The sequence below is a fragment of the Chionomys nivalis genome, chromosome 2 (genome assembly GCF_950005125.1).
Source record: "Chionomys nivalis chromosome 2, mChiNiv1.1, whole genome shotgun sequence".
NCBI lineage: Eukaryota > Metazoa > Chordata > Mammalia > Rodentia > Cricetidae > Chionomys > Chionomys nivalis.
Window position 1 is genome coordinate 111,056,797 of NC_080087.1, and position 17,404 is coordinate 111,074,200.

A 17,404-nucleotide genomic window follows, 5' to 3' on the forward strand; every position below is an offset into this window, starting at 1 on the left:
TAAAGGTGATGGAACCCATGCATACTTAGTTTAATGATTTGTGCTGCTTGTCTGACTTCAATCCAGCTCAAGTAATCCTGTCAGCTGGACTGATTTCAAGTAGTTAACTCCTAGGAGTAGGCATTTCAAAATGGTTGCACTTTCCTCCAGAATTTTATTTAATATCCTACTATAGATATGGACACCTAGCTTTACTCCTCTCTTATGAGACCTGCCCGTGGTGAACTCTTTCTAAACTGTTCCATATTGAGACACTCCTTTTTACCCAGTCCTGAAATACATGCTTTGTTCCCCCAATACTCTTTCTTGTTTTGAGACATGGCTTCTCTCTGTAGCGCGACTGACCTGGAACTCACCATACTGGAACGAACTATGCAGTTTGAATTAACTTAAAACTGATAGCAATCTCCTGCCTCATCCTCCTGGGATCATAGGCATAGACCACCATGTTTGGCTTAAAAGACAACCCCACCTCTAGTACGAGGGTTGAACCTAAGGTTTTGAACATGCTAGTTAAGTACTCTGCCACTGAACTTACAAACCCAGGTCCCAAGACACTAACTACAAAAATAATATAGTAGTTTTACAGTGTGCTAGCGCTTTGACTAAGTGCTTGTTATGAACATTACCGGTGATAAAATATATTGAATCAAGTTATCTACTGAGAGGACGCTCCTCAACAGGGTATTGTGGAGCTCTTGCCAAACTGTCCCACCTACACCAGACCATGAAGAAACACCAGCAAGACCAAAATCAGGGATTATTCTATAAAACATTCAAATATTTAGGTCACTAAGATGAAAAACTGAGCTGTTCCAGATTGAAGCAGCTAGGGGAGATTCAATTAAATGGAACACGTGACCGTGAACTGAACTGTGGTCCAGAAAGTTATCTGAAGACTGCATCTATTAATAGTAGTGTATCATGTTACTCTCTGGACTTCTGTCTCCTCTGGGGTGATGTTAAATGTAACCTTTGTGGAAGTGAGGTGGTCTGACAGGGTTACCATCCCTCTTGTTTTGCCTTTTCTTCTCAGGTGGTAGGGCAACTCATTTCAGTGCCAAAGTCTCTGACTCTATCTCCATGTGTTGCAGAAACAGCTTTTAAGCAAGGGACCTCAAGTATATCCTTGGTGTCTTAAAAGGGTCATCTGATCCCTCAACTGACTTCCGATCTCAAATAAAGTTCTTAAATTCTTTTTAAATATATAATTTATTTTTATTTTATGTTCATTGGTGTTTTGCCTGCATGTATATCTGTGCTAGGGTGTCAGAAGCCCTGGAACTAGAGTTACAGACAGGGATAAGTGGCCATGTGGGTGCTGGGAATTGAACCCTGGTCATCTGGAAGCAGACAGTGCTCTCTCCAGCCCCCTAGGTCTTCAATTCTTTTGTTCTGTCATCTATTTTCATTCTCACCTTGAGCTCTTTTCAAGGTAAAAGCCTGAGTGTTCACACTTCTCCATTTGTCATCTAGGTATGCTCCAACCCTGCCCTTGCCTCCCAGGGACCCACCCTCCTCTGCTATCTAACAGCAGTCTTCACTTGCCAACATTGCAGGGCAGTACCATCTCACGTGCCTCTCATTTCTTTTCTTTTTTTTTTTTTTTGGTTTTTCGAGACAGGGTTTCTCTGTGGTTTTGGAGCCTGTCCTGGAACTAGCTCTTGTAGACCAGGCTGATCTCGAACTCACAGAGATTCACCTGCCTCTGTCTCCCAAGTGCTGGGATTAAAGGCGTGCGCCACCACCGCCCGGCTCATTTCTTTAACATACTCAACATTTTGGAAAGGGCTTACTCACACTCCTAATTCTACCTGCTACTCTAGTGTCCCACAGTAATTTACAAATGGAATGATCTCATGATTTTGCTAGCTGTTGGAACACTCTTCAAATGCTTGTCAGTTGGACATGGTGTTCCAAAGCACAGTTGCTACTCCTGCATGGTCAGGGAGTCTCATATTAGGTTTCACAGGCAGGCTGTTTTATTAACAATCGCCAACCGTTTATAAATACTTAGTCAAGAATATCCCTTATGACAAGCTACTCATTTGACTGGAAAACGAAGTCATACGCCCCTCATTACTTATTCTGTGGGGTTTAAGTTCTTAATTGTTTCCTTAGGACTTTTGAGAAATGACCTATGAAATAGCTGCATATAGCAAGAGCTGAAGGTGCCCAAGTTGAAAAGAGTCTAGGCATGGTAGTTTCTTGGAATTCAAGCTCTGAGGTAGAAGAGCAGAGCTAAGTCCCTTGGGAGTAGGTAAGGTTCCCTAGCATCCACATACAACCAAATGAGAACTTTATTTGGCTTTAACAACTATTTTTTAAATATTTAAGTTATTGAATCAATGTCAACAGAACTAGTATCTCAAAATTCGTATCTAATGCTTGTATTACTGCGAATGCTTCTATCAAGGGCAACAGTATTAGAATAAGGCTTCCTTTCTACCTAGGGTAGGAAGGTAGGGATGTTCTTCAACCTTAGGATAGTATCCAGTATAACCTCTTATGGTGGCATCCAGGCTATGAGACTTTCCCCTTAAAATGAAGTTGGGAGGCCAAGGAAAAAGACTGAAGAATTGAAGGCCAGACTGGTAACAGAGTGATGTCTGAGGGTGTATGGATGGGTATATAAAGTGGAACTTCAGTCCTCAGGAAATTAAACTTTGGTGCAACTACCTATCTCAGGACCCCTCCAAACCAGAAAGCCTCTTGCCTTAAACCTGACATCCTCATAACACTCATCTTTGTGCTGCTGCAGCACAGGCCACACTGCTCAGAGCTGGTGCCATACTAGCACCAAACAGAGGGAAGACAGAATAAGGCCACACTGTCCACTGGGCGAAAGCAGGAAGAGGTGCTAATTTATTTTTATGAATTAGTAAGTTCAAAATAAATTATTTAAAACAAAATGGAGCAGCGTGTGGGAGTGAGTGCCTTTAATCCCAGCCCTCAGGAGGTAGAAGCAGGCAGAATTTTATATATCTGAAACCACTCTTGTCTACACGGCAAGTTCCAGAACAGCTAGACCCACACAGTAAGACCCTGTATAAAAACAGAAGGGGTTGGGGCAATCAAAGTTCTTATATAGAAAGATATGAAGACAAGACAAAGATGTAAGATGGGATCTAGAAGTAAACTAAGGTCAGAAAGATGGCTCATCAGGTAGAGAAGCTTGAATCCAGGCCTAAGAACCTGAGTTAGAGCCCTGTATTCCACAATGGGGCAAAAGAACTGATTTCTGAGACTGTTCCTCTGATCCTCATGGCACGTGCCTTCTCTCTCTTCTCTCTGTCTGCCTCTCAACCTCACACACAAACACACACACACTAACTTGGTAGATGGTCACAGGCTATTACACATAAAACTTCTACAAACATTCTCAAGTTTTTGTATGAATATATATTTCATGTTTTCTTGGTTATATACTTAGCAGTGTCATGGTTAGACCAAATGGTTGATTTCCTCTTGTCTACTAAAGTGGCTGCACCATCTCATACATTCAGCAGCTCTGCTTGCTCTGTATTCAGCACTTGCTACAGTAAATATGTCCATATTAAACATTCTAACGCTCTCTGGTCACTAATTTTTCTTTGATACCTGATTTCATTCATCCATAATTTTCTGTTCTCCTTGTTATTCAAATTACTAGTTACAGTTTTGATTTCCCTCAGACATATTAAACAATGTAAGTTCAGGGTTGAGGGCTGTATCTTACAGTAGATCACAAGAACCCTTAGACTGAACTCTGATTCAAGTTATTAGTCATATTATTCTACTCATCTAATCATGAAAACTACTTTGTGATCATCCTTAACTATAGGGGAGAAATGGACACTATAGTGGTTTGAATGAAAATGGCCCTCATAGACTCATGTATTTGCATGCCTAGTCTCCAGTTAATGAAGTGTTTGGGAAGGATGAGAATGTGTGACCTTGTTGGAGAAAGTGTGTCACTGTAGCTGTCTTTAAGGTTTCAGAAAACCTCAAGCAATTCCTAGTGTTCTCTCTGCTCCTGCTCGTAGCTCACCATGCTTTCAACCCACCATTATAGACTAACTCTCTAGAACCATGAGTCCAGTTCAACATTTTCTTTTTTGTAAGTTGACTGACTGTGGTGTTTTGTCACAGCAACAGGGAAGCAACAAAGACAGATATAACTTAGCAATGACACTAGCACAGGACAGAGCTCTAGGTGGCAGCATAAAAACTACCCTTTGTTCAAAAGTCTTACAAAAATAGACCTTGACAAGATTTGGCTGCAGAAAGTAATTTAGGCCCATGTAAGGACTTAATTTAAAATAAATATCATTTGGCTTGCTTTGAAAAGATCACAACAGTTATAGACACTGAAGAAATCTAAGCAGAGTAAAGGATGGCTTAGATCAAACACAGGATTAGATTCTGAGTTTAAAAATTATTTTCTTCTTTAGGGCTAGAGAGATGGCTCAGTGATTAAGAGCACTGGATGTTCTTCCAGAGGACCTGGGTTCAAATCCTAGCACCCACACTGCAGCTCACACCTGTCTGTAACTACAATTCCAGGGGATATGACACCCTTACAAAGACAGACATGCAGGCAAAACACCAATGAACATAAAATAAGAATCAATAATCATTAAAAATTAAAGCAAACAAACAAAAACCAACTACTTAAAAATTATTTTCTTCAAAGAGCTGACTTGGGAATTTCATGGGTGTTTTTTTGACCCATGCCTACAAGAATGGAGTCATGCACAAGGACTGTGAAGACCAAACAGAAGAGGGTTGGGAGCATGCTTTCTGTCAGATTCTGTTATGACCTGAATACAACTGTTTAAGATTTAAAAGTGACGTAGGGAAGAAATGGCATCTGAAGCACATCTCACCTCCTTATCCGTAACATGGATCCAGCACTCTGTGCTCCTGAACAGGGTTCAGCATACTTCCTGACTAAAGTATTCCTGGACAGTCTGTACTTTCTGTTACAGTGAACGAGACAGATGACACTGATATGGACATAGACACACTATTTTCTACAGCTGACATTTAAAGAAGGCTGGATATTCTATTCATTTAGCAGTCCTAACTTTTCCTGTCATCTCTTGCATTTTGTTTATTTGTTTGAGACAGAATCTCTCCATATAGCCCTGGAACTCACTAGGCAGACCAGACCGGCCTCAAACACACAGAACCTCCCCAAAGTGCTCGGATTAAAAGTATCTGTCACCATGCCCACACTTCTAGCCTAGCTATTCTTGCATTTTGTCAACATTTATTAATAGTTTACTACTGTTTGTCCTATTTTTATTTGCAATAGTTATATTTTAAATTTGTATGCTATTTCTTTGTGTGTTGCCTAGAATCCCTAGTACAATGTTACCAGGTCACATCCGGGTTCCTAGTTTAATGCTCAGCATTGTACTGACAGTGTGTCTCACACTACTTACAACTGCATCTTTCATGTCTCAGTTCTCTCTCTTCCACATGTGCACTAGTCACCATTTCCTTTTAGATATTGACAAATCAGTCAGAAATCTCAGGTGTTTTCTATTCTTAATCTGTTTCAGAATAACTAATTTACATGGAGTTATTCTTCAGAAATTCCCATGTTTGTTTTACACTCATAGCAGGTCTATTCTTGTGTAATACTGGCTGAGAGTGGGAGCTCTCAACCTCCAGACTAATGACATTTTCGCTGGGTAATTCTTTGTTGCTGTTCTAATTTTAGCATCATGGGCTTTACTAACTGAATGCCAGTAGCAGTCTTCCCCTAGTGCTATCACCAAAAATGATCCTGGCATTCCAACTATCATCTAAGAGAACAAAACAGCTTGTGGATCAAAAAGTCATTGACTTAGTCAAGCAGAAAGAGGATGTGGATTCCATTACTTTTTTCTGCCACTTCCATCAAACCACAGTCTTGGTTAAGATTTTTCTCTGTAACCTTATCTACATTAGGATATTCCCCCACCTCTGTAGTCAGTTCCCTCCCTGCCATAATTCACATTAACCACCACAGTACATTGCAAAGTTTGGATGGACTCTTGGGACTCCTCTAGATCCTTCCAAAGAGTCTGAGGTTTTCACAATTATAAAGACATATTTGCCTTCCCCCACTGCACTGCTAATCATACTAAAAGGACTGATACTCCAGCACACAGCAAGGAGGTACCTGCAAACTATAGCAGTAGTTACTTAAACCTGCATTACTACATACTTAGTCAAAAAAGGCTGCTGGTTTCAGCCAAGAATGCCCAGGAGACCTGTGCACAGTGGCACATACCTGTAATCTCAGTACTCATGAAGACTGAGGGTAGAGGATCACAAGTTTGAGAAAAGTTAGGAAGAAAAGCATACCTAAGAAGTAGTAGAAAGTCATTAAAGCTATTAAATTTTGTCTTGTAAGTACACAATTTGGTATGAAAGATGGGAAATGTGTTTGGTTCCTTACAAACATGACTGAGTGTTAAAAGGAAAAGTGTCTAATTGCCAATTATTAAATTCTCATGTGGTATCAAACATTCAAAATTATCTGAAATGCTATTAAAAGGTTTTTTTCTTAAAAATTTTCTTTAAAAAAAATATAGTCATCCTCCTGGATATTAACCTTCATCAGGCGATGAAAGGAAACAGAGACAGTGACCCACATTGGAGCACCGGACTGAAATCCCAAGGTCCAAATGAGGAGCAGGAGAGAGAGCACGAGCAAGGAACTAAGGACCTCGAGGGGTGCACCCACATACTGGGACAGTGGGGATGATCCATCAGGAATTCACCAAGGCCAGCTGGACTGGGTCTGAAAAAGCATGGGACAAAACCGGTCTCGCTGAACATAACGGACAATGAAGACTACTGAGAACTGAAGAACAATGGCAATGGGTTCTTGATCCTATTGCACGTAATGGCTTTGTGGGAGCCCAGGTAGTTTAATAGACCTGGATGGAGGTGGGTGGTCCTTGGACCTCCCACAGGGCAGGGAAACTTGCTTGCTCTTTGGGCTGAGGAGGAAGACTTGATTGGGGGAGGGGGGGAATGGGAGGTGGTGGCGGGGAAGAGGCAGAAATCTTTAATAATTAAATTAATTAATTAATAAAAAAAGAAAAAAATTTTTCTTTAAAAAAATGTGTATGTACATGAGTTTACCATATGCATGCAGGAGTCCACAACAGAGATCTAGAGAGGGTGTCAAGTCCCCCTGGAACTGGAATTACAGATGGATCTGAGATGCCGAGTGCTGGGAATGGATCCCAGATCTTCTGCAAGAGCTGCAAAGGCTGAGCCACCTCTCCAGTCCTGGCCCTCTCTTTCTCATAAAAGGTTTGATACCTATGTAGTCTATAAGGGGCTAGATTTTCTTCACATATTTAAACCAATACAACATGTAAGAGAGTGATGCCAGTGTGTGGATCCAATGGCCTTCTGTCAGCACAGTGAAAGATTTAAAAAAATGTCTTCAAAACAATGCTACTCTTCTTCCTGAATTTTTCATTTTGGATGACAAAGTTATTTTCCATAAAAATGTTATTTGTTGCTGGGTGGTGGTGGTGCATACCTTTAATCCCAGCACTCAGGAGGCAGAGGCAGGAGGATCTCTAAGAATAGACTGGTCTATAGAGCTAGTTCCAGGACAGCTAAGGCTGTTACACAGAGAAACCCTGTCTCAAAAAAGAGAAACAAAACAGAACAACAACAGCAACAAAAACTTTCTTGATTTTAATTTCTAGTGGGGTAATATCTACTTACATCAAGTATTTTTTAAGGTCTTAGTAATTTCAGAGTATACGGATGTCATGAGAACAAAAAGCTTAAGAAATATGCTCTATAAGTCTGTCAGTCCATTTTATTGCTTTCGTGAAACATTCTTCAATATATGTCTGACGTGGAATTCCCCTTTGTATGCTGTGAATATCATTGACTAATAAAGAAAACTGTCTTGGGTCTGTGCAGGGCAGAATAGAGGTAGGTGGGGGGGAAAACTAAACTGAATGCTGGGAGAAAGAAGGTGGAGACAGAGAGATACCATGTAGCCACCGCCACCGGAGACAGACTGAACCTTGTCAGTAAGTCACAGCCACATGGCAATACACAGATTAATAGAAATGGGTTAAATTAAGATAAGATGTAAGAGCTAGCCAATAAGAAGCTAGAGCTTATAGGCCAAGCCGTGATTTGATTAATATAGTTTCTATGTGGTTATTCCCAGTCTGGGCAGCAGGAAACAAGCAGCCTCCTACAACATGTGTCCATCATCCATTCTTCTCAACTAGAATGGAAGCTTCAAAAAGGAGAAACCTTGTGTATCTTGTATGTATGACATTCCTAGTACTGAAGATGAAGTAAGTTCAATGACAGCTGTAGTGTAGCTCAGTGGTAGAGTTAGTTGCCCAGCATTTGCAAAAGTCTGCCTCAATCCCCAGCATATCTCTCCCCACCCCCCACTCACACACACACACACACACACACACACACACACACACACACACACACACACACTCTGATAAACAGAATGAGCCACTGAGGCAATTCCCACAAATATGAATCACTCTTTTGTGGGGTCTGTTCTCCTTCACATTGCCTTCTAAGACAAGTTTGCTGGTTCATGTGCCAGTCATAGGTATCAGCTCAGCTTCTTCTTAACTGTAGTTACTTCTATCTCAAGTTAGACCCTGTGGACTATCAGGACTGCTGGCTGTTTTGTACAGATGTAAGATATTTAATAGTGAGAAGGAGGCCAGGGTATGCAAGCTTACCCTCTTGCCTTCTGAGTTGCAAGTGTTGCTGTGATTCTGCTAACTGCCACCTCTAATTTCCTGAGGATACATGATTCCATTGTCTGGAAACAGACATCTCCTATTTTTACATCTTATGAACCACTTTAGTAAGATTGGATAGTTTTTTTTGTTTTTGTTTTTGTTTTTTGAGACAGGGTTTCTATGTTGCTTTGAAGCCTGTCCTGGAACTAGCTCTTGTAGACCAGGCTGGCCTCGAACTCGCAGAGATCCGCCTGCCTCTGCCTCCCGAGTGCTGGGACTAAAGGCATGTGCCACCACTGGCCGACAAGATTAGATAGTTCTACATTCTGTATTCATGCTAGCACTTACCTTATCCAGTAGTACTTTTAGACAGACAGACAAGCAGACAGAGACACAGGTGCTCTTTACAACTTTAAATCAGTTTGGTTTCCTGGTTCAAAGGGCATTGAAAATATTAAATAGAATGAAAAAACAAAAGGAAATAGGATAAGGCTAAGAATAGTCAGCTATACACCAAAAGACATTGGTAAAGCCACAGAGGAAAACTGAACAGAAATGATGGTTCACATCTGGGGCTACTTAAGATTTATGTTATTTTTTTATTTATGTGTTTATATGTGTAGGTATGTACATGTTTGAGTGTAGGTGCCTACAGAAGTCCAGAGGAGGGACTTCAAAACCCCTGAAGCTGGAGTTACAGGCAATTGTGGGTGGTCAGATGCGGATCCAGCAAGTGCTCTTCAACACTGAGCCAACTCAGCCTCTCTGGAACCATTCAGAATAGGAAGAATTAGCCACACATTCTCCAGATTTACTTAACTGTGACATAATATTTTAGAGTTAGGAACTCAAATCAAACAATGATTACATCATTCTATCTAAAAATAATCTCTAACTGCTTTAAAAAAAAAGGAGCTGTGCAGTTGGGGCAAACACCTTTAATCCTAGTACTCAGGAGGCAGAGGCAGGCAGATCTCTGTGAGTTTGAGGCCAGCCTGGTCTAGAAGAGCTGGTTCCAGAAAAGTTAGGGCTGTTACATAAAGAAACCCTGTCTTGAAAAACCACACAGGAAGTGGTAGTAGCTAAGTAACCTAACTTTCATCCCTAGACAGGAAATAATTTCTTAAAGGTGAAAAAATTTCATCCTATCACTCATTCATAAACAATGGGTATTTAGGCCATTAGAGTAAGGCATCCTACAGGGCACAAAAGGAGAGTAAAGACATAGTGCTCAGAGCTTTCAGACTAGCAAGCAAGGGAGACAAAAAACAAATTAACAAGTTGAAGACAGTGGCAGTTTAGACATTTCAAGACAGGTGCCCAAATGATGGAGATCTGTATTATGTGTGCAGGAGTGGGGTAAAGAAGGAAGATTCTGAGACTCTCTATTCTAATAAAAGAAATACACGTGAGCGTTCTGAAAGAGAAATGGGGCTTTGGTGAAAATAAATGAGGGGAACAGCATTCCCAAAGGACGAGGGAAAAGACAATAAGACTAAGACATTATAGTCCATTTGATTATCTAACTTTGAAGACTAAGGTTCATGACATAGAATTAAGGATTGTCCTCAAGAAAAAGTGGAACTCACAGGCTCTATTCTAAGCCCTTTCAGGAGCAAAACACATACGACTCTTCTGAGAAGAGTGGGTAAGACCTGACCAGGATCAAACTGTAATGATTAGATAGATGGGGATGCTATGTGTTGAGAGGAAAGCAAAGCAAAACAAAAAAACCTAGGAAACCAGGAGGAAAACGTGATTCAGTGGTAGAACATTTGCCTAGCATGCAGAGGTAGCTGCTGTCTAGTGCTCAGTCCTGGCTAGTGGAAAGACTGCTTTCAAGAATCAGATCACTAATACTTCAAGAGTGGAGTAAATGAACACTTGGTGCCATGGCTCACACTGGCAATCACATTCCAACACTCAGAGAACTGTTCCACATTCCAAACCAGCTTGAACTAAAGAGTGAAACCCTATTAAAAAAAATTAACCCAACTACATCCAAATGAAAATTTATTGTTTTAAAAGTTACCTCATAGTCTATCTTTGGTCCTTAATAAAGGAGTTAAAGCCAGGTGCATACCTTTTCTGCTTTTTTGTCAGAAATGTCTTGCTTTTCCAAAACAGCCATGCTCTCCTTCAGGTTCTTCACAATATCTGCCGGAGATTTGTGAGACTTTCCAAACGGGAACGGCATGACGGCAGCAACAGAGGCTTCCACTGCACTCTACCTGCTAGACCTGCAACAGAGCACAAGGATCATGAGAGAGAAGTAGGGCTAACAGAAGACACACTTCACACTCTGATCTGCGAAGAAAGCCATCTTGGGGGCTGGAGACAGCTCAGCACTTAAGAGTCTTGGTTTTCCAGAGGACAAGGTTTTGGTTCCTAGCACTCATAACTATCTGATGCCCTATTCTGGTCTTCTCAGACACATGGTATATAGATACACGTGCAAGCAAAACCCCATACACATAAAAGTTTTTCAAACTTAAGTTTTGGTAGTCTGGCAAGCCCACTAAAGCATGTGAAAATATTGTTACAGAGAGGCCTTCTGAAACACTCTTAATTTTTAAGCACCATTTTATTTCCCCCATCTCTTCTTCTAATTATTCAAACAGGTGCCTGTGGGTGCTTCTGACAAATGCAGCAGTAGGATGTACCCCTCACAGGGCAACTACTACTGTCAGACCCAAGGCTAAGTTCTCCACTCATTCAAACAACCCTGGAAGTCATCACTGCTTCCTTACAGACGATGTGAAGAAGGCTGACAATGTGGCTAAAGGTAAAAACAAGCTCCAGTTCCTATCGACCTTGTTCTTAGTTATAATACTATGACTCCAATTGACAGTGTCTGTTCTACAGCGAGGAAAGTAAGGCAAAAAGTCAGAGATGGAGCTCAACTAAACAGCATCATCAGCAGCAACATGCTCTTATCCCAGAGTTATGTTGCTCCCTCACAACACCCCAGTAGGCTTTTCTTATATGTGTGTACTTCTGTGGCATCTGAGTATTTCAGAGCTGGAGGCAACCTTGACAACACCTTGGATCAATCTCCCAAGATATCCTTAAGGTTGTTACTTATGGACTTCCTACTCTCCTAGTGCAGATGTAAACATCACTGATCAAACTCCTCCGGGAATGCTAACAATGCTCTTAACTTTCTGTGGCAGTGGTTTGTGGTAGTGGAAACTAACATTAAAACTACATAAATCACAGTATTACTTTATCTGAATAAAGACTACAGTTACCTAAAAGCTACCATAATAAACTCAGGAGGACAACCAGACCCACACATAATTTCAGCACCTGGGAGGCAAGGCAGAAGAGACCAGCCTGATTCTTCCAAAAGCCCCAGGCAGCCAGGGTTACAGAATGAGCTGGCTGCTGTCACAAGCAAACTTAACGGAACAATGGAAACAACTGACAGAGTAGCATGTTGGAAGTCACAAGTTTTTTGTTTTCTCCATTAAAAGGACTGAAAAGAAGAACTGGGAGTGGGTATAGCTCAGTAAATGGGTCTAATATTTGCAAAACCCTGCATTCGATTCCCAGCAATGGGAAAGATTAATAAAAATTTCAAAGTTGGAACTAAAGGCATTAATGGACATTAAGTAACTTCATATATAATATAAAAGGGTAACACTTTTCTGAAGAACCTTATGTATCTCTTAGTGGCTTTCAAACTAAATTTCAATTTCATATTTTTAGTTGCATCAGGTACCTTCCTACCTCTCATCCTCGCACTAAATCAGGAAGAGAGGGGACTGGAATACTGCATCCCAGTTCTGTGTTTTCCTTTGTATGCATGCATATTACATTAATACCTCCACTGCACAGTATTTTTAACACTTCCTTTGACCTTTGAAAATTCATCTGAAAATTTTGAACTTTTCCCCCAATATAATATAGAGAAATGCATGGTTTTTACAAAGAACAAACAGGAAAGAACATGTAGATTTACTGCTAATGTTGAACCTATATAATGAAATCATAACTACATTATTTCTCAACAAGTTTTGATGTGATCTCTTGTGACCAGTCTATTCCCTGTCTCAGTTTCTGTCATCTTACAAATCGTACTCTAAGCCGGGTGTTAGTGGAGCACAGCTTTAGTCCTAACACTGGGAAAGCAGAGACAGGTGGATCTCTTAAGTTTGAGGCCAGCCTGGTCTACATAGCAAGTTTCAGGAAGCCAGGGCTACACAGAGAAACCCTGTCTTGCGGGGAAAACAAAACAAATAACAATCCCTCCAAAACACCCCCAAATATGTAGCATGAATTCTAACTGACCTTAATAATAAAAACCTAGAGTCCGATATTAGGGGGTGAAAGCTGAAAGATCAGAGAAGCAGAGCAGCCAGTCACTGGTCCTTACCTCTATGAAATCCTCAGACCAAATGGGGTATTCAGTCTGTCTCAGGTAAGAACTCTAGAGGCTGGCTGCCCTGTTTCTCTGATTTTTCAGCATTTACCACTATATTTAACTGTTTTATTTATTTATTTATTAAGGCCAATTAGAATTTGCACTACACAGATCCTATTTTGATCAAATTAAAATCACATCTTCAGCCAGGTGATGGTGATGTACACCTTTAATCTCAGCACTTGGGAGGCTGAGGCAGGTGGATCTCTGTGAATTCAAGGTCAGTCTGGTTTACAAAAGTTAGTTCTAGGATAGGCTCCAAAGCTACAGCGAAACCCTGTCTCGGCGAGAGGAGAGGGGTAGAGACACAACGACATCTTCATTAATCAAAGAAATAATTTAACACATGCCCTTCACCATGGGTTCTCACAACTCAAATCCACTTCTAAGTACCTTTTCAAATAACAGGTTTGGATGAGTGCTGTACCATCTCAGATTATCTGCTCAATGGCATATAAAATCCAGGTTATTTTTTTCTATTATCATTCAAACAGGGTATCTCTACATACACAGTAGGTCACACAATACAGTTTCTGGAACAAGTATCTTTGTGTACCTGTATTCTGTAGAAATCACTATGGAGCTATGCAGATGTTTTCTGCTCTGCTTAGATCATGGAAGAGGTAACCAGGTTGATGGTGGTTTAAAAGGTCCTATGATGTTAGTCACAAACATAAAACACAGCCTCCAGGGAGACCATGTATATAATATTTCTGTTTAGAAAAGGTTATGAAATAATTATTCTTAATACACCAAACAGGAACATAGAAACAAATCCAATGTCCTCTGCAATAAGCAGACACTGACACGTCACTCAAGACAATAAGCAGATATTCCACAAAGGATCCAATCTCATCAGGAGAATTATTCATGATGCATAAAAACCCCTTCTTTAATATTATGATTAAGTTTTTAAACTAAAGCTAAAGTAAAAGCATGGGTGCCTATTTATGATGATAATCAGCGATCTGTCTGGAGGTCAAGGGTGATCTGCAAAGGGCGCAGTGATGAAGTGATGATTTAACACATCACTTCATGCTACAACAAATACTTAGAGCCCTAAAAGCTCAACTTGTGACTGTATCGCTACTTCTTGCTTTGCCTTGTTGTTTGCCACCAGTTGCCTTCCTCTGCATTTATTACTTTTCTGATTAATTCAGTGACTCATCTTTGCTCTGATGTTAATGTCCTTCAAGGTTTTGGCTGTCTCCCTTGCCCTCTATTTGCTCTGTCAGCCTCATCTATAGTTACAGCAACTGATATCTACATGCTATCCTAACACCCAAATCTGTCATGTCATCCGAACACCCAAATCTCATCCAAGTCCTACTTCTTGTTCCTTGTGTCGCACCCTCCCGCCCCATTCCGTTACAACACTTGGCCATGATAGATGGTGCCACTTGCTTAACTCTCCCATACGATCAGTTCACAATTTTGAGTCAACTCTATTTTGCAAATCTGTATTCTTTAGGACATTTGGCATTCTCCATTTAGGCCAGAGGTTGCAATGGAATCAATAGTACTTGTAGGACATGATATGAGAATCCGTATGCTGCAAACTTAATCCTCAATACACAATTGAGAGGCTGAGATTTAAATGGGAGGTTTTCATGAGAATGGAACCTCGTGAATTGACTAATACTGCCTTTTTATAAGCGATTTCTTTTGTTTGTTTTGTCTAGAAATCTGTTCTGGGATTTAGCCTCCAGAACAGTTACATAGTGCTAAGTATTGTGTCATAGCAGTACACAAGAGAGCAAGACAAGAATGATTAGAGTGTTGGATGTCAACAATGATTGAGGGATTACCTGGCCAACGGAAAGAGTACCACCATCATTGAAAAGGGAGCATTGCTTTTCAGTTGGTATCCGCATAAGCTTAATCCTGCAAATTTACACATTCTTAGGTGGGGTGTAAATCAAATAATGAGTATTTTCCTTCTGTTGCTATATCTAAGTCCATCACTGAGAAACAAATACCCAGCTTTTCAAGAAAAGGGTCTCCTGTTCATTCTGAGAAATTCTAACATTAAGGTTTACTAAGGAACAGTGAGAATTGGTGACAATTAGTGGGTCAATATATTCTCTTAATTTCTTGCTTTTATATTTGTCCTTGTTTACATTGGTACCCACTCTCTTCCCCAAAATAGACGGGGAGACCAGAGGATGCTAGAAACAGTCAACTTCGGTTTAAAACTTTACCGAAAGAATAACCACACCATTAAAGTTAGGACCGTTAGGTACTACCACCTTGACAAGTGGATTGCTCTGGCTTATGTACCATACTCCTATACTCACATGCTAAATACTGAAAAAAAAAATCAAAAAAAAAAAAAAACAAAACCCATCAAGTCAGTATAAGGACACAGTCATTCATTCAATAATATATGCTACAAACTTAAAGTATCTAGTGCTTGCTTTCCAGACAAAATTCTGGTGTGCATGGGTGTGTGTTTAGAGACAATAATGAAAACTACTCGATGACAACACATTCCCAGACAGCTGACTTCATAAAACTGTATATTAACATGTGTTAGATATGACTCATCAACTTGGTGGTCAACTGCAAATAGTAAAAATGAACAAAATGCCCATACAATGTAAGGTGATTGCATCTTAGGGCCATTAGGGTCCCTGATTAAGTATGCAGTCATAGAAAGTGTGAATGCAATACATACAAACTCTATGACCCAATGCTATACTGCCACTGTTAACGCTATTTAATTCACACAGTTACCAAATAAGCAAATAGTTTCTAAGTATTAAACTATTTAATAGTATATGGTAAGTACTGAAGGTATAGTGATTAATTACATGGATTTTAAAGACAGTCTGAGACTAGATTCAAATCAATTTCACCGGACCTCAACTTAGACTAAGCCCCTTTCCTTTATATATGAAATGTGAAAAACAACAGTTACTAATGTGACATACAAATAAAAATACTCCAAATACAAGTATTTCCATTTGCACATCACGCATTGGAGAGGTGGGTCAGTGATTAAGAGCATGCGCTGCTCCTCCACGACTGGAGTTCAATTCCCAGCACCACATTAGGTAGCTCAGAAGCACCCATAAGTCCATCTTGATATCCTTGGCCTGTCAGCATGTGCACATCTCTGCATGTATGCACACATGCACACAATAGAGGCATATATAATTTTAAAAATAACAAAATTTAATTTGTACATCACATTGTAAAGTAGCTATTGTTTGAAACACATAGAAAATTTTTAATAGAAGGAGCTAGCTACCCACCCCTGCCTCTAAACTCTGATTCAAGACTACTAATTTCAGAATAAAAACAAATAGGTGATTATCTATCTATCTAGATACTATATAGTAAGTACAATAAAGTAAGAGCGTATATCCTTCCCTTTTGTGCCTGCAACTAAAAAAACTCCACTCAGCTTTTAGATGGAAGGGGGGCCTCTCCTTCTCAAATATAATTTGAATACTCAGCTTCATTTAAATTAAACAGGAGGACTGTTAAGAAGCCAGCTGAAGCCTTAGTCAATTACCAAAGTCACCATAAATATAACACTAAACTAACTATGCCAAACTAAACCAAAGCTCAGGATATACTGGATAGAGTAGATCTTGCAATTAACAGAGAATTTCAGGCCCAGGTGTGGTAACATGTCAACCTACACCATTAATCCTATCACTTAAAAGTTAGACCTAGTGACTTTGAGGCCAGCCTGACTCTCTCTCTCTCTCTCTCTCTCTCTCTCTCTCTCTCTCTCTCTCTCTCTCTCTCTCTCTCACACACACACACACACACACACACACACACACACACACAGAGGGGTGAGGGTTCTTTCCTGGCCAATGCTAACCACAGATAGTGAAATTATACAGCCTAGATAAGAACCTAGACTGTCATAGGAAAGGCAACAGTAGCAGGAATATTTAAAGCAATGTAGCACCTCTCCTAAACAGTTTAAAAGTACTGTTGCTTCTCTGTTCAACCTCCCTCTCCACCCAATGACTTAGCATTTTATTCAGTAAAACTGACTCTTCAATAAAATTACAAGATTCCTGTAATCTGTTCCTCTCTAGGCTCATCTCCCTGACTCTAGGTTTTAGTTACAATTAACTTGACATTTCTAGACTGGGCCCAGAAATATTTCCCACATTTTACACACAAATGCTTAGCCCCCCAAAAATCTTTTTTTTTTCTCCACATGCCTGTGCAAATGACACCCAATAACAAAGGTCTACACCAGGGTGTGTGTCTGTAC

The 17,404-nt window shown here is 40.2% G+C and overlaps 1 protein-coding gene across 1 annotated transcript in view; it reads right to left on the reverse strand.

Moving 5' to 3' along the window:
• Cab39 (calcium binding protein 39) overlaps window positions 1–17,404 on the reverse strand; it is an 80,015-nt gene that overhangs the window by 31,607 nt on the left and 31,004 nt on the right. Inside the window, exon 2 of the mRNA XM_057761892.1 lies at window positions 10,819–10,975. Within this exon, the coding sequence (XP_057617875.1) occupies window positions 10,819–10,932 (114 nt within the window). The 5' untranslated portion in view covers window positions 10,933–10,975. The remainder of the gene's footprint in view (window positions 1–10,818; window positions 10,976–17,404) is intronic.